Source organism: Acomys russatus, chromosome 23 (genome assembly GCF_903995435.1).
Source record: "Acomys russatus chromosome 23, mAcoRus1.1, whole genome shotgun sequence".
Classification (NCBI taxonomy): Eukaryota; Metazoa; Chordata; class Mammalia; order Rodentia; family Muridae; genus Acomys; species Acomys russatus.
The window spans coordinates 43,520,979-43,541,156 of NC_067159.1; the positions used below are offsets into that span (position 1 = coordinate 43,520,979).

Consider the following 20,178-nt stretch of genomic DNA (forward strand, 5'->3'; position numbering starts at 1 on the left):
TGAATCCAGGAAACCAAAAAGCCGGCAGAGTGACTCAAACACGTGTGTGAAGAGTTGAGAATGTAAATTTCTGGGTACACATCCCCCCAGCAGGCTCTATGTCTGGAGCAGCATGGAATCCCCAGGGCAGAGAAAAGGGGGTGTCTGGGTCAGGGTTTCTACTGCTGTGATAAACACCAGGACCAAAAGGAAGTGGGGAGGAAAGAGTTTATTTCATGTTACAATTCTCAGGCCACACCCCATTAGTGAGGAAAGTCAGGGCAGGAATAGAATCAAGGCTGGAACCTGGAGGCAGGGATGGATGCAGATCCTGTGGAGAGTGCTGCTTACTGGCAGAGGTCACAAAGGCTTCATAGCTTTTTAATATGAAATTGAGTATTTTCACCACTGGTAAACAGAGTAGAGCTATACCCTCATGAAGCATTTTTGAAAAACTGTTCTCTTTAAGGTCTTGAATCTCATGTTCTCTTTGCTTTATTTCTTTTCTTAATTCATGACATTGCTCAAGTCCCTCTTGAGCTAGTTTTTCTAGTACCTACAAAAAAGAGACCATTTGTAAGAAAACACATTACTGGTATTTCATAATAACAGATTCAGCACTGAGCATACATGCACATGTTTCCACCATTTATTCCACCATAGTATTTGAGGGCTGGAGAGATGGATCAGGAGTTAAGAGCACTGACTACTCTTCCAGATGGCCTATATTCAATTCCCAGTAACCACATGATGGCTCACCACCATTTATAATGTGATCTGATGCCCTCTTCTGGTCTGCAGCTGTAATGCAGGCAGAGCACTGAATACATAATAACAAAAATAAACAAATCTTTAAAATATATACATGTATATGTATGTATAGTATTTGATAAGTTTCTCCAAAAACCCACACTTTGACCTGGAGAGTGAGAATACCTGTGGTGGATGTTTGTTGCTAATTCTGCCCCTGGGAAGAAGGGAAGAAGTAGCTCTGACATCCCTGAGATCTATGGAGTGAGGCACAATGCTATCTAGGAATGCCAAGGATCTAACTCTCATTCAGTCTCAGTGTCATTGCGCTTTGCCAGCCCCAGCTGTCTATGGTAACCAACTGTGAGCCCAGAGAGCAGAGCTGTCAAACTGGGGGCTTGGAGAGAGATTTCATTGTACTCTAGTTTTGTAGACTGCTCTGGAAACACACTGCAGGGGTCAGAGTTTCTGTCCATAGTCTGACTAATCTGGTCATTTCAAACTGATATCCCTGACTGTTGTGCTAAGATTTCTTGGAGTGGTGGGCATGGGCATTTTCAGTTGGAGTAAAATGAGCCTGCTCTAGGGCATTCAAGAGCAGCCCTAGGGGGATGATTTTTTTTCCACTCTAGCACTCTTTAGATTACTAACTCTAGCGAAGGTGATGTGTCTTAGAATTAAAGGCTTCACCAGGATCAAGATGGATCTGAGATTTTTGTGATCACATGTCATTGAAGGTTCACTCTGGGATCATGATTTCTTTGACACAAACACTTTTCTGCCTGAGGAGCTATGATCTATCACGTGTCCATCCCCATCCATCCTCACCTCCAGTTTGTGATGCAGTACCCTCTCCTTCTCAATCAGAAGGTTCTCAATTTCCATTTTGATCTTTTTCTCTAGCTGGGACATGTTTTCTGAAAAGCTTCTCTTTAGAGCCTCCAGCTCTTCCTCTTTCTCCTTCTGTTTCTGTCTCTCTATCTCCAGCTCTTTCTCAGCCGCCTCTTTCTTGGCCTTCTCAGCTGTACCATAGGGTTTTAGGAAGGAAGAGAGGACAGTCAGAACTGACAATTACCCACCTGTTCTCAAAGACAAAGTTTATTTCCACATAAAACTCTGCAATTTCCCATGAGCAGGAACTGAATCCATGTGTGATGGAATGCACTGAGTGCTTAGACAATGCTACACCAGCCCTAATCATGGTTTTCAGATCTACAGGAGGATGCAAGAGGATCTCCTTGTTTGGAGATCTTTCGATCCATCCATCAGAGGGCTTTACATGAACTTTTTACATTTTCACATGTCATTGGGTGTTCACCTCCTCTGTACCTGCGATGGCTTTCTGTCCCTCAGTAAGGGCTTTATCTGACTTCAGGATGGATTCTTCAATAGGGATCTGTAACTTTAGGAAGTTCTGGAAGACCTCACTTGCCTGGGCACCAAACAAGAGAAAATGTTAAGCATCAAGGATGTATTCTCCCATCGAAAGAGTTATCATTCAGTTTAATTACTTACCCTGGCTGCAGTATTTGAATCCTGCTTTACTTCCCACGTGTGTCCTTTAATCTGTGCTAGGAACAAAGAGTGCTCTTTGCTGAGATAAAAAATAATAGCTCTGTAACAGTCTGCTACTATCGAGCCTTGTTTCCCAGGAATGTCACCCACTTGTCACTCCAGCTAAAAACCCCATCCAGATTTGTGTGCAGTTCTACAAACATGTATGAGTAAGGCAGGCTTAGGGAATAGATTGGGAGTCTGGGACCTCATTTGGCTTAGTGTGTATGTACATCTTTCACCTCTTGTAGTGATGCTCATGCTAGCCTGATTAGTGTGTACATGTGTGTACTATGTACACATACCACTCTGCAAACAAGGCACATAGCACCTCAGATCTTCCTGTTGCATTCCTGCAGTGACATACATAAAGTGCTCTATAAACAAGAGTGTAAGTATTTTCACACCTAAATCAATCAAGTCATGACAGATTCTACTCATGTATATTTCCTATGTATACATCCAATAGAATAGAAAAGGCTGTCTGGCCTCAAGTTGTTTTCAGTGCATGCACAGTGCTGTCAGGCAAACTTTGTCCTTCAAGTGAATTTTTATGAAGAATATTCAAAGCTTAACATCTTATGCCTATGAACAATTGTGCATGCTTATGATTAAAATCAGATTCACTGTGTATGAGAAAGGACATGTGCATTAGGGAAAAGAAATATATGACTATCTATTTTTCAGGGTAAAAATCAATTCATACTATGAACCTAGTCCAAGACATATTCCTTCTTTCAGATCCATTCATCATTACTCAGGGTGGAACTTGGGCATTTGAAAATCCTCACTTATACGGTTGCTGTGGATCTGAAGAGTGCACTCATCTCTTATCTGTATGATTGCCTTACTCGGAATGAAGATGTCCTGCTTCCTAGGCAAATCTGTGTGAGCGTCTCTGTTCATCACATCCTTCATCACTGTTAAGAGCAAATTCATTGTGTCCTGAATATTAAACTGATACTCCAATGAGTAATATAACTCAGTTTATGAAACGAGTATTCCATATGTTAGCGGCAGCATCATTATCATCTCCATCTCCGTTGCTACTTCTACCTTTTCAAGTCTGGCACCTAATTACTACATAGAGAACACATTCTATTTCTCCATGCCTTCTAAAGTTATAAGATTCCTGAAAATAAAAGGGTTTCCTGTAATAATGTATATACTCTGATAAAAAGTTAAGATTATTCGACAAATTAATTTTATCTTTCATTTGTTTTCATTTTATAAATCTCACCTCCTGAGGAAAGAAACATTTAGGAGTCATTTCATATTTTATGCAGTATTTTGTGGGTCTAATATCTAGAGGGGCTACAATATCAGATGCTCTCATGTCTCTCCATAAAGAGCTGTGTGCGCTGAGATCGCAGGAGCAGCACTTACAGCTCCAGCTGGATGGCCATAGCTTCCCACATTCCTCACCTTCACTCCCTTCCTGGGCACTCGCTCATAGTCCTGCTCAACCTTCTTCCTGGCTTCTAAGTAGAGGCTGTGCCCTCCAGGAACAGAGAAAGCTCCACTTGAGATGCTCTCCCTCAGGGGCTCTGAAAGCTTCTCCAGCTTAGCCTGGCAGTGGCTGAGAGATGTTGCTTCATTCTGTCCGATGAGTGCTTCCTTCCTTTCCTCTATGGTCTCCTGACAGGAGGTGTGGGAAGACAAAGAAATCTGTTAGAAGGAAGGTGCCACTGTGATTGTCTCGGACAACAAAATGTGACAGTCCTGGAGTGGACTGGACAGGAGGAGGATTGGGGACTTCATTTATCTCTGTAGTGGTCAACTGTGAGTGACTTCTAATTCATCTGGCCTCAAGCCCATTAGCGTGGGTGAGCATGAAAACTGTGTTCTTCTTGGCTGCTAGGATGAAGGGTTTCCAGAAATCAATAGTGAGTGCAGAGTTCAACAGGAAGAAGACACAGCTTCCTCGGGGAATGAGCTTTGATGTGGGTGGAATTGTCTGCACAGCAAATCCACCTGCCAGTTCTGAGTAGGTTCATTATGACACAGTAGTGAGTGCTTCATGATTCCTTCATGGGGAGTGAAGGGTGTGAAGAGAAGGAAGGCAGAGGTTAAAGTGGACGCTTCTAACTACAAGTGGACTGTTTGCTTCAGTATGAATTGACACATTTTTTGTCAGTTGTAAGACAGTGATAAAAAGATTGAAAGACAAATGACAGTGTCTCTGCTCATTAGAATTACAAGGAAGCCACTAGAATTATTTTTCTTGCTGTATTTGTACCACAACATTCCATATAAGAGTGTTTCTCAACCTTCTAATGTTGTGACCCTTTGGTACAGTTTCTCATGTTGCGGTGATCCTCAACCATAAAAGTATTTTTGTTCGTACTGCACACTCTCCTCTTATCAGTGTTATGAATAATAGTATTATAAATATCTGATATGCAGGATATTTGAGATGCAGCATTGGTGAAAGGGTGGTTTGGCCTCACAGGAGTCATAACACACAGACTGAGAAACACTGCCATAAAGGGATAGACACTCCTTGTCTCATAGACTCTGATTGACCTCAAGACATGCAGCTTATTTGATTATTCTGGCCCTTGAAAACCAGTTTTCTATAATTGATTATGGATAAGGGAAACCAGAGGGATGAGAAACAAGAAAAAAAAGAATACACCATTTATATTTCAATATTGAAGCAGGCCTTAGAGCCTCTGGGTGAAAACTTAGCCCATTTGATTCGTTGTTTAACTTGGTGTACACTGAATAGAGGCCTACATCCTTGTGCAAACTCAGCAGCATGACCCAATAAGGCACATTGTTTCTAGGTGCCGGTGAAAGTCATGTGCATATTTTAACCCCTCAACCACTTCATTTTTCCTAAGTTCCCTGAAGAACTAATGTCATAAAATGAGATTAAAATGTAAGCGCAGAGCCAATGAGAGAAGGGTAGACATCAGCAAGGATAAATGCTAAGGTACATCACCATAAGCTTCTTCTGGAACTCTCGCTGGTCATCCTTGAAGGAGTGTTCCATGAAGACAGCAATAGCTTCCTTCTCACAGGCAGCATGTATGTCTATAAGCTCCTGAAGCGTTTCTGTAGGGAGCTCCACACGCTGGGCCATCTGCTCTCTCTAGTGGTCAGCTGCCTTCTGCACAGCTATAGAGTTCTCACGCCGGGCCAGGGTCATCACTGCATTCTCCAAACAAGGCACAATCCCACTGCTGATGGCATCCCTGTAGGTCTGCACTAGAATCGCCAGTTCTGATGAGACAAGATAGAATTCCCATTCCTGTTTTATAAGGGTTCATGGTCTGCATTCTTAAAAGACACATTATACCAAAGACAATATTTTCTCTTTCTTCTCTTTGTCCCCAGGTACATCCTGTTTCTCATATAATATCATAATCTTTTTATTCGTTCATATTGTCTTATGTTGTTCTTTAATCCATTACATTAAGGATTAATTGATTAATGATTAATTAATGATTCAAGCATTATGTTCAAATGTTCTTTGAAAGAACACTTTACCACAGATACTAAACATAAGTGGCCTATCACGTACACTAAATGCTTTAATGTGTGAAACCACTTTCCAAGGGCAGCCAATGTAAAATAATGTGTAGAATGTGTAGGCAGTGAAGCAGAGGTCAATGCAGAATGAGCTTGTTAGATTCATGAGACAGTGGAAAGTGGCAGAAGAGACCAGAATCTGACCTTCAACAGACAAGAGAGGTTTCAGTGGCATGCACAGTGAGGTGCAGCCTCTATCTTAAGAGAAACTGAAGAGTCTTCCAGGTGCGGGGGGAAGGGGGGGCGGGGGGGCAGGGCAGGAAGCTGCCTTTGACTCTTTCTAGGGCCCTCTAGCGGGTTTGAGGGTGAGGAGACCATTGCATGCACAGCCTCCATTTCTTCAGTCTCTTCTTCCTGAAATTCTTTGCCCAAGATGAGTCAGACAGGCTTTAACTACCAAGAATCCTTTCTGTGACGACCAATAAGACTGAGACTGAGCTAGGTACCTGTGATTTCACTGGAATCCTGTTTTACCACAGAGGCATTCTATCAGGACCCACTTAATGTTGGTCTCTGGCATACATACCACAGGGGCCCCATGTCTACAGACCCATATCTGGCATAAGAGTGATTCTACATTTGATTCAAAACACTTAGACAGCCCTGGTGGCCTGATGTCCAATTTCTCACTGACACAAAGCAACAAATTATCTTGACTGATCGATTGTGTTATTAGTGACTGATGATTTTACATGCATGACATGAAATTGGAGGCAAGTGATCGCCAACTGAATGTGCCTCAGCTTTGTTTTGTATTTATTTGTTAAATAATTAATTTTCTTATTAGTTAACAGTGTTTTGTTGTTGGTGTTGGTGGTGTTTTTGTTTTTGTTTTACCCACATCAGTGTTTTATGGTTCTAGGTGTTAAACCAGGCCCTTGACTCTTCTTAGTACCCTCTCTACCTCAGAATCTTCCCTTTACCAGGTTATTCAGCAGATTGGTCTGTCCATCAATGGCTAAAGTCTTCTTTTATATAATATAAGACTGGGTTTATTGAATATGTATCCACTCTGTCTTAGGACCCTTATAATAAGACCATTCCATCTACATTAATGTGTGTCATCTATCCTTTGAACATTGGCTCTGGTAGGATCCAGTCATTGTGTGAGCAGCACATGATACAATCCAAGTCAAACGGAATGTGTCACTTGGTTTGATCAAACTCCGCATTGTCCACTAGGGACTTAGAATGAGGAATATATTTGATGCCTCTGATTCCCATCTTTATTGGCACCAATCTTATATAGCTACTAAATACTCAAAGTGGGTACATGATTTAGACTTTTTATTTATTTTAATTAAATTTAATTAAATAGACATATATGTATCTCTTGATGCCAAATTGGATCATTTAAATATCTGTTATTTAATGTAGGTAGTACAGAAATATTGAGGGTAAAGTCTCTCTCCTTTGATGATTATGAACTTTTCCCACCCAGAGATCTGACTTACAAAGACGTTATGTATTATCAGAGACCATCTGGAATTTGCCAAATTATAAACACTGGAGTTTGGGATATATTATTTCATGCTCAAAGAGTATCTTATCTAAAACTGTCAGGAAGAACTGGGCAGGAGACTCACGAGCTCCATTAACCTTGATGCCTCCTGGGAGAGCTTTGGCCTTGGAAGAGCTGAAGATGAAGGAACAGAACTTTGCTGCTTGCTGCACAAAGTCAGAATCCAACTCATCGTCCCGCAGGCTCTCGAGTTCAGAGAGATTCTTCCAGTGAGTGGGTGGATAGAAGACAAAGCATTTCTTCTTGGGGAAGAACTTTTGGATACAGAGTCGGGGCAGGTTGTAATTTTTATCTTCTTCACTAGCACCTAGAGAAAGTAAAGAAAATATAGCCACACAGTAGTAGTGTGCTCATGTGATGGGTTCTCCTAATAAAAGGTCCCCCTGCTCCATGATTTTGCAGTGTGTGTCTCTATATGCCTTGTGAGGAGGATTAAAAACAATCTGATCACAGGAGAGAGTGAATGTGTCTCCATCACCAGGGAACATTTTAATCCAGATACTAAACAGAAATCACTTCTTAGAAGCAAACCTGAACATCTGCATAAACTGTAAGTTCATGGAATTTCCCCTCTGTTCTCACGTCATGAGTCCCTGTACCTTTCTTGAGCTTCAGGGAATTCTCCAGGTACTCATCTGCCGTGAGGCTTTGTCCATCTGCTTCAAGTCTTAGGGTCATATCCCTCAGAGTCCACACAAAGTCAGGGAAGAAACTCACAAAGTCATCTGAGTCTTCCACCCCACCATCCTGGTCAGGTGAAGACCTCGTTCTGATCCGATCTGTGAGCTCTGTCACATAGCTGAGTAGCTAAGGAGAAATGGTTAATGAACAGACCCCAACTACCTCATCATCCTCACACATCATTTTTCCATGTTCTCACTCAAGTGTGAATGATTATTTGGTATATGGGATCTTCTCCCCTTGCACCAGGTTTTTCTAGCTCCTCTCTATCAGCATTGACTCTGCAGCATTCCCGGACTGGGATGCTCTCCATCACAACAAGGATACTGCAGCTGGTCCATAGCCTGTTGGTTGATGGCCCCCATGCTGTTGTACACAAAGGTGCTGCTTAGAAGTATAGCCAGGGCAAAAATCCAGCAGTCGTTCTGGCTGTTGCCCTAGAAGTCAGAACACAGGACTATATTTGTCTTGTGTCAGTCAGGTGAGCTGTGGCAGAAGTATGTTCATTTGAACAGAATTTTCCCACAGTGATTAGTAAAATGAATGCTTTCTTAAAAACCTACACAACCCCCCCCCAAAAAAAGCAATCAAATTCCAGTTTAAATTTAAATAGTTTTAATTAAGATTTTTAGTTTATACTTATTGCTAAAGGTATTATTTTGACAGTAACTGATAAACAGGTAGTGGATGACTGCAGATACATTAAAAGTGGGAACACACTGTAAAATTAGATGTTTCTCTCAATGCTAATGAGAGGATTCACTTTCATGTGATTAAAGTACTATGGCTATTTTTAAACTTTTTATCTAATTCTTTTTTCTAGTGCAGAAAATAGAAAATAGGGTTTTACCCAAGCTCCTCAAGCACAAAGGACTGTGATAGGCCATGCTAGATCATTCTTGGGTTCTCTTTATGCACCAGAATAACTATATACTTTATTAAATATCCCAAAAAATGTTAGATAAAGTACTGTTTAATTCAGCTAATGGATCAGAAAGCTAAGGTTAAAAGAAGTTTAAAAATAAGGACTCGAATTATGTAAAAACAGCTGTGTTACTTCAAACTGAAATCTGTAACTGAAGTTTTTTGTAGCATAAGATCCATGACCCTGAGTTTACCCTCAGTGCCTTCATAAGCTTGGGTACCAAGTTTAGGTTACAGCTGGATGCTGTGGTTCTGGCTATTTATTCGTGGTGGCTAAAGATAGTTACATGAAATATCCTTGGAACTATCTAAGCATATTGCAGTGAGATTCAAGCTCCTAATTTAAAGTTACAGAAAATATGAGTGACTGAAGTGTATAATAAATTCTCAATCCTTACTTTCTCCACATCACCCAGGCCCTCCGTGTCAAGCAGAACAAGTGTGTGGTCTGTCTTCTGGGGATGTGGCACACACCACATCCAGATTCCTTTTGTATGAGCCTGCACTGTGGAGCCCAGAGCGAATCCTGTGACACATAGAAGAGAGGACATAGTGGATGCAGAGTTAGAAGCCGGTGTGTCAGGAAATTCATGTAAAAATGAGGACAATCCAAATCAATACAGCTAACTGAAACCCAAGCTAGTACAGACACTGCAACCAGAGAAATAGAAAAATACCCAATACAATGCAACACGGGATCATTACAAAATAGCATTCAGCAAACTGGAAGAATATCTTAAAGCAAATATATGAAATCCCAGGTATGAAAACCCATGTCAATATTATACTCAAGGGTAAAATTTGAAAATATTCTCCTTTAATACAATTAAAGAGAAAATTAAGCCCATTTGGGCATTGGTGTTCACTACAGTACTTGAATTGTTAACCAAAATAATTAGAAAAAATATCTTGCACACAAATTGGAAAGGAGAAATGAGATTATCTTTGTCACAGATGGTGTGGTATTATACGTTAAAGCTTCAGATATTCTACAGAATAATGTTGAATACAATTAGTTAACCTAGCAGAGCTGTAGCACACAAAATTATTTTTGTGATTCTATAATTAGTTATTTTTCTATACACCAATAATGAAAACAGAGATAATAATATATAGAATATCAAGAAATTAATCCCATAATTCCATCTAAAGAAATTAGCAGTTGATCTACAAGGTGACAAATCTATACAGGGAGATATGCAAATTGTTTTTAGAATAAAATTACAGAAGATACAAACTATTATCTATTCCATTTTTAAGGTTTGGAATATTCTTAAAATATCAATACTACATGAAACAATGAATATGCATTCTTTTTTAATGAAGACCTTGCTTGGTTGTCCAAGCTGTGCTTGAACTGGGGGATTCAAATGACCTTCTCATCTCAGTCTTCCAAGGACTAGGATTTCTGTCCTGGACCACAGTTCTTATTCACTTCATATTTTGTCTTTAGGGTCAAATCCATAGGAACAGATTATAGAACAGTGACAGAGAATGGGAAAATGTATAATTATTGTTTGGTGGGTACTTAGCTTGTCTTGGGAAACTTATAATAAATATATAAGTAGGTAATGTGATGATTATACAATAATGTGAATTTGTTTAATGCTATAAAAGTGCAATTAAATGGCTAGAAGTATAATTTTATGTTATGTTTGTAAAAACATTTCCCCAATTGGATTAAAAACATTTTTAAATTTCCAAAGATAAAGGGAAACTCAGTGTGGTTTCTTCACAAACTTATTGATTGAAAAAGAACAAAACCAACAGTGTCATTGTGTGTTTGCATATGCATGATGTGTGTTTGGGTGTCTGTGGAGTTCAGAGGGCAACTCTAGTTTTGGCTCTATCTTTCTACCCTCTAGCCATTGGATCCAGGTTGCCTGGCTTATGCAGGAGGCCTTTACCTGCTGAGCCACCTTCTTAACCCAGCCTTTTGATGACTGTCTTACAGTTTCTAACAGATGAGCATGTAAATTAATTAGTTTTATAAATGTTTTCTCCCTTCCTAGCATTTAAAATGGAACTCAAGACAGAGTAAAGAGAGTTATGGAGCTGACTTGCTCCCTGAAATAGAATAAAGATAAAAACCTAAACTTTGAGTAGGAGTTTAGATTTCAGAATCCGTCTCCTTCTCTAACTTCCCTCCTTACACCCCAGGTCACATGTGGCTCAACAGCCAGGACCCAGACAGCACTGCTGCTGCCACTCACCTGTTTTCTTCCCAGCCAGCTTGTTCATCAGGTAGGATTTCCCTGTGCGGTAGAGGCCCACAATCGCCACCACCACCACAGGCTGTGTGATGGCTGACAGGATGTCCAGGGCCTTCTGATTAGGCCTCAGCTGCCCTTCCACATTCTCAATGAGGCACATGGGTTCTGGCATGTGGACCTTTAGGGCCTTGTCCACTGGTGTTCCTTGACTTGAGGGAAGAGGTGGAATAAATTAGAATTTCCTTCCTCTTTCCAGAAGGTGGAATCTTGCAACACTCCAGGTGAACAGGAGTTTTAGTGTATTATTCAAGTGGTAAAGAAAAAATCAGAATACTATTGGAAGGTTATGAAAATACTATCGAAGAAGTTGACTAAAATGATAGTACTAGTGAATTTTCAAATTTCAGCTACTAACAACTCTCTAAGGTGTCACAGGGAAATTCTGTTTGGATTCTAATTTTAAAATTTATGATAAATGTTGCATAGGAGAGATAATTTATGAAAAATAATTTTCATTAATTTGATTTTGTATTTTTTAAATATATTTTATTAATTTATTCATATTACATCTCAATTGTTATCCCATCCCTTGTATCCTCCCATTCTTCCCTCCCTCCCATTTTCCCCTTACTCCCCTCCCCTATGACTGTTCCTGAGGGGGATTTCCTCCCCCTGTATATGCTCATAGGGTATCAAGTCTCTTCTTGGTAACCTGCTATCCTTCCTCTGAGTGCCACCAGGCCTCCCCATTAGGGGACGTGGTCAAATATGGGGCACCAGATTTTGTATTACTGAGATTTTAATTGAATTACAACTTTTCTCCCTTCCCTTTCCTCCTTTAAAATTCTCCCATATACCTTTCCCCACTATCCTTTAAATTCATTTTTTTCATTAGTTGCTATTATGTGTATATATGTATACGTACATGTATATACATACATAGTCCTAGATATAACCTGTTCAGTTTATATGATGTTACTTGGATGTATGTTTTAAGATCTAGAGAATATCTTTAGAATTCTATTTAGAATATTTTATTTTTCGAAAATAGTCTTTCTTGGGGCTGGTTTGATGGCTCGGCCAGTAAGTATGCTCAGTGTCAAGTATGACAACCTGACCTCAATCCCCATGATCTGTATGTTGGCAGAAGAACACCAACTCTCAAGTTGTACACTGGTTTCTACACATGCTTCATGACATGTGCACCCCATTTACAAACACACAAAAAGTAAATAGATAAATGAAAAATGTTAAACTCCTTAAAAATAGAATTTCTTTCATTTTAGCATTGGGTGGATTTATTTTTATTTACATTACATGCATGGTATTTAACATGGATTTATTAACTGATTAATCCTTTCAATAAGTAAAGACTCTCATGAATAAATGCAACATTTTCTTTATGTTTGCATGTACATAATAATCTGCACAGGTGTTTGTTACCTGCTCCCCCCTCTGGCTCTTATGAACATTTTTGTGGAATGAGCATGTGCAGAGACCTTTATGCTGAGCTATAGGAATGACATCAGCACAACTTACTTGTGTTTGACAGAAACAGTACATCCTGGACTAGAAACCCTCTCAATGTGAACACAGAGACAATGGGAACTTGGAGAAGAGCAAGTCTAGTTGTTTCATTATTTCCACTAAATGCAAGTCCAATACTGCACATAGTGATAGTCTACCCTGACAACACACCTTTTGACACCTTATCCTACGCACCAGTGCATGCTCATCTGGTATCCATCCTGATTCTGGTAGTGTCTAAGCGACACTTATAAAACCAGGTCCCCTTCCTGGCATGATAGAATCCGTGTCTCTGAGCAGAACTCCCCCAGAGCTGGGAAGACCCTGGGAAATGATGTGAGTCTCCTTACCTGCTCTTGCTGTTCATGGTGTGTGGACAGAATTCCTCACTGCTCTTTTATTTCCTTCTAGGAGTCTCTGAAAGGAGTTGAATAAATGTACAGCAACATTTTTATTTTGGGTTTTTTTGAGACAGATTTTCTCTGTGTAGTAGCCATGGCTGTCCTGGAACTCACTGTGTAGACTAGGCTGGCCTTGAACTCAGGGAGATTCACATGCCTCTGCCTCCCTGAGTGCTAGGATTAATTGCATGTACCACCACTGCCTTGCTAACATTCTTAGTGGATGAAAAGAAAGTGAAAATAAAATTGGTTCACAGCAGTGAATCAACAACCAAAAACGTAGGTTCTGGATGGAGCTAGTGGGAGGGCTTGTCAGGACTTCTCAGCCAGAACTGTCAAATTTTTCCTTGTGAGAGACTTTTGAAACCATTTTCTGTTTTGAAAAGTGTCCATTAGATATGGACACTTTTTATACGGGCAGTGACTCTGAAAGTTGGGGCTTGTGTGAACATTCAGTCTACGTGCCTAAAATAAATCTTCCTGTGTGACTGATTCTTCATTTTTAAATTTTATTAGTTATTCACCTTACATCACAGTCATAGTACCCTCTCTCACTGTTTCCCACATCCCTCCTCTCCTACTCCTCAGGGAATGGGAGCATCTCCCACCTACCCAACCACCACAGAATATTTCAGATCTAGTTATTGTGGCTAATGCCATGTTTGCCATCCTTCTAAACACCAGAACCTTCTACTGTCACTGGGTTCAGTCAAAACAGACTCTTTGTGTTGTCAGGTGTTTCAGGACAGTAATGGTGGCCTTACTTTTTTCTTAATGCCATTTTAAATTTTTATTTAAATTCTTTCTACCCTTCATTAACATTTTAGATTCATTGTTCATGAATATATCTCAAACTCATTTAGTATTCCAATGTGTAAATATACCACAGTTTCTTTACCCATTTTTCGGTTGATGGGCATCTATGTTGTTCCCAGATTATGGCTATAACATATAAGGCTGCTATGAACATAGTTGAGCAAATGTCCTTGTTGTTTGGAGGAAGAAAATGGAAGGGAGACATGGTAATTATACTATAACCCTAAAAGTAAAAGGACAATGCAAGGGAATGATAAGAAATAACAACAGTAGAAAAAAAAAACATGACAAGAAAAAAAATCAAGGAGTAAAATAGAAAGACTAGATCAAAAAAGCTAAAGCCTAAGTAATTCAAAAAAGAATTGCATTTAAGCTAACTTTTTGTTACAGATTGTAGAGATTTTTTAATTACACCCAATAAATCTACAAATTTAAGACTTCGTTTTAAGTTAAGATTTCATACAGTATGACTATTATCTTTCTTGAAAGCAGAGAGAGAGAAAAAAAAACAAACAAACAACAAAAATTATAGATATAAACTATAAACAATTTTCAAGAGTGAAAAGTAGAAAAAGCTTAGGGATTAGAGACTTTTGGAAGTGTACAGCAGAGGAAGTTAAGATATTGGATATTTGGGGATCATCTGTTTGTGCAGTGGCAGAAGTTGCTACCATAAGAGAGAATTTGAAAATCGAGTCTGCCATTGTGAGAACATTGATTGATTGTACTGAGGCCATTTGCAGTAAGATAGCAAGGCTTTAAAAATATGAGGAGCATGAGGGGAAAGGGACACAGGCAGAACTCAGCCAGAGTGATGGCTCCAATAGGGGGAGTGAAAGGGTTTTATTAGAGGATTGTCCATGTCCTGGGGGAAGGTTGGGGGGAAGTAGCAGATTCCAGGAGCCAAAAAGACCAAAAGATGCCCTGAACGACAGTAGAGAAACAGAGGAGAAAGAGGGAAGAACTGGCTGAAGATTAGAATCTGGAGTAGAATATGGTGGGTGGCAGCAGCTACCAGACCCAGTCAATACATATCTTAGGAGTCAGTCATATTATCCGATGGTTTGGTTCAGAGGTTGGGCACACTTATGGCCCATGTAGTGAGTTTTGACATCAGACATACGAAGTGAGGAAATGACTACTCCAAGGTGTGGTTGAGGAGAAGGTTTTATTACAGATATGAGGGAGAGTACAGCCAGAGGCATCTGGAAGAGGCCAGAGCAGGGAGAGAAAGTACTAGACTAATCATGGCCAGTAGACTGAGAAGAGCAAAGGAAAGGAGAGGGGCAAGGGGAAGGGAGGGGAGGGGAGGGGAGAAGAGGAGGGAGATGGGCCAAGAGAGGACCAAGGCAACCATGAGAGAGGAGCAAGACACATAAGGTGAAGACAGAGGGAGCCAAGACTGTACATGGCCAAAATGGCAGGGCTCTGTGGGAAGGAGAAGTGAAGCCCATGAAGCTGGAGAAGTTTAGGGTAGGGAAGCCAGGTGAGCAGAGCTGAGAGGAGCTACAGGTACTCAGTGAGCCTGGAGGCCTGTAGACACTCTGGAATGCTAACAGTGCCCCAGTGGACATTTGTCAAGCTTTCTTTTGAACCTGACACCTCCCTCCTCTCTTGGTTTCACTTTCTTTTCCCCACTCAAAGGCCTGTTTACCCTGCATCTGACTTACTATTGTTATCTTCTCATTACAAGGACATATCCATGTTCCTTTGAGTTCTTGCCTGCCTTTGACTGACCTCAGCAAACTCCCTCAAAGACAATGAAATCCATACCCCTTAAAACACTGCAAGCTCCAAGAAAAGACAATCTGGAGACATTTCAAACTTTCAGCTTTAGCCAGATATCTACCAGAGTGCAGTTTGACACAAAGCCAGCCTTGGGGGACACTCTGCTGCCAGGGAATGCTCTGAACTCCTGTCTCAGCAGACCCTCTGTTGGTTCCTGTCAGTTTTCTAAAGGAATAACTGAGCCTTCTGACTTCCTGCAGGGATCTCCTCCTCATCCACTCTCAAAATATATGTCTCTTAGGAGTGAGAGAGAGGCAATTGCTTTGGTGAGAAACCAGATTTCTTATTATTTATTCTGTTTTTTTAAATAAATGAAAATTTATTCATTCAGTTTCCATATTCTCTGTTTCATAGGGGGAAAATTACACCAGAAAAGGTTGATTTGTTCACTTATATTAAACTGTGAGGGTCAGAACCCCACAAACTCCCACAGCTGGAAACACAAATGTCCAGCTACAACACAGAGCAAGAAGTGACTAACTGAAGTCATCACCAAGCAAGGAATCAGAAGTCAAAATGGATGCCATCCTCACCTGTTATTCTAGGAGTGCAGTTCGCTTGGTGCTGTGGTTCTTATCTACAGGCCCTGGAGTTCTCTTCTGAATCTAGCACCCTGCAGGAACTAGAAGGTTCTTACCTGTTTTTCTTCTCCACCAAGAGTGAGGACTTGCACCAGTGTCTGTCTCTGCCTGTTCCTCCTTTTACTCTGATGTCCTTTTGAGACCTGGATCACAGCAGGAAATATGGGAAGCACTGCTCTCGCCATGAAACCAAACACCTAGAGCACCTGATCCAACAGCCATATAAAGATTGCAGAGATATTGCCAGAAGACTGAGTGTCCTGACATGAAATCCTGACCCAACCAGTTTCAGTTTTGGACTTTGCCTCAGAAAATGAAGATTTGGGGCAGTCTGAGAAGGCCGGATCTATCATTCTTAAGTTGAATTGTCAAAATAGACACATTTAAGTTGGCTATGTTGTCCCGTTAGACATGCAACAAATGTGTCTAAGGGCATTTCATACCCACACCATCTAACCCCACCCCTGGTACTCAAGTACTTATTTCATTCTTGAGAAGCAGCAAGTAAAATATAGTTACTTTAACTGAATGCTGGTTCTGCCCTGTGGATTTCATAACATACTAACAATAAACACATCCTCCAGATATTATAGAACCGAAGACAGATAAAAGTAATGTTCTTTTTGAGTCAAGAATTCATGTCTAGACTCTCAGTCTTCTGTCAACCTTCTCTTTCTGTGCCTCTCTGTCTCTCTCTGTCTCTGTCTGTCTGTCTGTCTGTCTCTGTCTCTGTCTCTCTCTGTCTCTCTCTGTCTCTGTCTCTCTGTCTCTCTCTCTCTCTGTCTCTCTGTCTCTCTGTCTCTCTGTCTCTCTCTCTCTCTGTTTTCCTTCCTTCCTTCCTTCCTCTTTCCTCCCCGGTGTGTCTGTCTCCTCTTTCTATCTCTCTCTGATTCTGTCCTATTTATCCTCCAAGTCTTCCTTTTCTTCATTCCTTTTATGCTTCAAATTCAAAATCAGTAAGAAAAGAGAAAACATGAAAGTGTATGTATATCCAAAACCACAAATCTTTTCTTTAAATTACTTTTTAGCTCTCTTGATCTTTTCTTTTTGGTTTTAGTTCTTGATTTTTTTCCTTGACACATTTTTCTCTATTCTTGCTAATCTTTCTCTCAGCTGATAAATGCATCCCTTACTACATCCTTTTACTTTTGGGATTATAATATAATCACTTCATTTCTCCCCTCCCTTTCCTTACTCCAAACTTTCTCATATGTCTTCCTTGCTCTCTTTATAGTCATGACTTACTGTGTGGAGGTGGTGCACGTTTTTAATGCAAACTTTTGGGAGGCAGAGGCAGGAAGATCACTGTAAGTTCTGGCTGATCCTGATGTGCACAGCAAATTCCAGGACACCCAAGGTTACACAAAGAAGCCTTGTCTCAAAACGACAACAACAGCAACAAAAGTCCTTTCTTTTACATTGACTGCCGTTATATGCATATATTTATACAAATATTCCTAAATATAACCAGCTTAGTCTGAAGATTATTACTTGTGTATATGATTCTGAAGCTTTGACATATAATATAAACATAATATAAAAATGGTTATAATGGTGACTATTACAGAATCTGATGTGCTATGCATAAAATGGCATCACAAAATGGGAGAAAGAATAGTATTAAAATTCTTTGGTGATTACTGAATTAACGTGATATGGCTTTGAAGTAAATTTTTCATAACCTGGGGCTGTGGAGATGGCTCAGTAGTTAAGAGCACAGCCTGCTCTTCCAGAGGACCGGGGTTCAATTCCAGGAGCCCACGTGGCAACTCACAGCTGTCTGTAACTCCATTTCCAGGCGATGTGACACCCTTACACAGACATACATACAGGAAAATCACCAATGCACATAAAATAAAAATTAAAAATACCAAAAAAATGATAAGCCAATGAGGCTATGGAATGCGTAGAGGAATCGGAAGCACATAACTGAAAGGCTAGAGCAGTGGATCCGAGGTGAGAAGACCCTGGTATGGTTCCCAGCACCCATGTAACTCAATTCAAAACTACACGTGACTCCAAGTCTGGTCATCCAATACCTCTTGCTTCCAACAGAATTCACACACACACACACACACACACACACAGAGAGAGAGAGAGAGAGAGAGAGAGAGAGAGAGAGAGACAGAGAGACAGAGAGAGACAGAGAGAGGGGGGGGGAGAGAGACAGAGAGAGACAGAGAGAGACAGAGACAGAGAGAGAGACAGAGAGAGAGAACCATTTTAAAATGAATATAACTAAAAAAAATCACAAAGAAACCACAGAAGAAATGAAATTTTACAAAAAATAAAGCACCATCTACTTCAAACAAAAAGAGAGAATGATAGGTTACTCAAAGGACAAAGAAAAACAAAGAGAGAAACACAGAAAGTGCAGTTTGTATAAAAGACAGATGGAAAAGAACGCCATAGTGACTTTAACACCTACTAAATGTCAGATTCACCTGAAAATACCCACAACTTCTGTACATCATTTTTACAAGAAGCTCTGCAGACCTAGGAGTTAGGAAGCATGAGAGAAGACTGTCTGTTCACCTGAGTCAGCTACACTCTAATTACTGTCCTTATATGAGAGAGACAGGGGCAGGTTGCTTCTTCTTCTGGGTTTGGTGCTGTGGTTTTTTAAATGATGCCTCATTCTAGTCCTGCCTCTAATCTGTATTAAGGGATCAACTCAGACACTCTCACACAGAGCTGTAGGTAGCTGAGCAAACCATCTAAGTTTGCCTAGAACTTGGCTGGTTGATTGAAAACTTCACACTCCAGGAGTCTGTCCTGACCTTTGTAGCACCAAAGTGTGCTGTATGCAGAACACTCAAGAAAGCCATTAACGTAAACTAGAATACTTGACTATGTCCCCCAGAATTCCTCCCTGCCAAGTCCTCCGAAGAGCTTAGGACCAACTATTCTCTCCTCCCATTGTGCTCCTGTCCCTTCAGGACATCATCACTCCACTCTTCTTCAATGGGGGACTCTCTCACCCACCCTCTTCTCCCAGTCACCTGACTTGCACTTTCTTGAACTTGGAAAGTTGTGTTCTGCTTTGGGCCTTCTTCTCTTTCATTAGTACATCAGGTATTACCCTTTGTCCTGCTGGGTCACTCCTACCCATTTCCAACTTCCCCTCTTCTCCTCAGAGTAAAAAACAAACAAGCAAACAAAATCGATGTGCTGTCTGTCCCATGACCGTATGTCCCATTTGCCTAGATCTCTGATTCCCATGTAGCAACCTATATTAATAACTATGTGAATTATTATTCATAGCTGTGAATTTTGGGGTTTTTTTTTGTTTGTTTCCATTTAAAGTATTTTGGTTGTGTTGTGCTGGAATGAGGATGGAAACAACATCTCTTTTTTTATTAATTATTTTTTTACTTATTTTTTTATTAATTTATTCTTGTTACATCTCAATGGTTATCCCCTCCCTTATATCCTCCCATACCTCCCTTCCTCCCATTTTCCCCTTATTCCCCTCCCCTATGACTGTTTCTGAAGAGGATTACCTCCCCCTGTATATGCTCATAGGGTATCAAGTCTCTTCTTGGTAACCTGCTGTCCTTCCTCTGAGTGCCACCAGGTCTCCCCCTCCAGGGGACATGGTCAAATGTGAGGCACCAGAGTATGTGAGAATGTCATATCCCACTCTCCACTCAACTATGGAGAATGTTCTGACCATTGGCTAGATCTGGGAAGGGGTTTAAAGTTTACCACCTGTATTGTCCTTGGCTGGTGCCTTAGTTTGAGCGGAACCCCTGGGCCCAAATCTGCCTAGCCTAATGTTCTACTTGTAGGTTTCTAGGACCCTCTGCATGCTTCTACTTTGCTATTCCTCCAAGCTTCTTTCATCTAGAGTCCCAATAGGATGTCCTCCCCTCTGTCCCAGTTTCCTGGTAGGTGAAGGCTTT

At 40.6% G+C, this 20,178-nt stretch overlaps 1 protein-coding gene across 1 annotated transcript; it reads right to left on the reverse strand.

Annotated features, from left to right (window-relative positions):
• Positions 1-208: 208 nt before the first annotated feature.
• Positions 209-11,350, reverse strand: LOC127206444 (guanylate-binding protein 4-like). Its single transcript, XM_051165727.1, is given in 10 exon segments — positions 209-535; positions 1,558-1,751; positions 2,059-2,161; positions 3,709-3,921; positions 5,231-5,511; positions 7,407-7,649; positions 7,942-8,141; positions 8,351-8,460; positions 9,346-9,473; positions 11,161-11,350. Coding segments are annotated over 10 exon segments (1,971 nt in total). The 5' UTR covers positions 11,333-11,350.
• Positions 11,351-20,178: the final 8,828 nt, after the last annotated feature.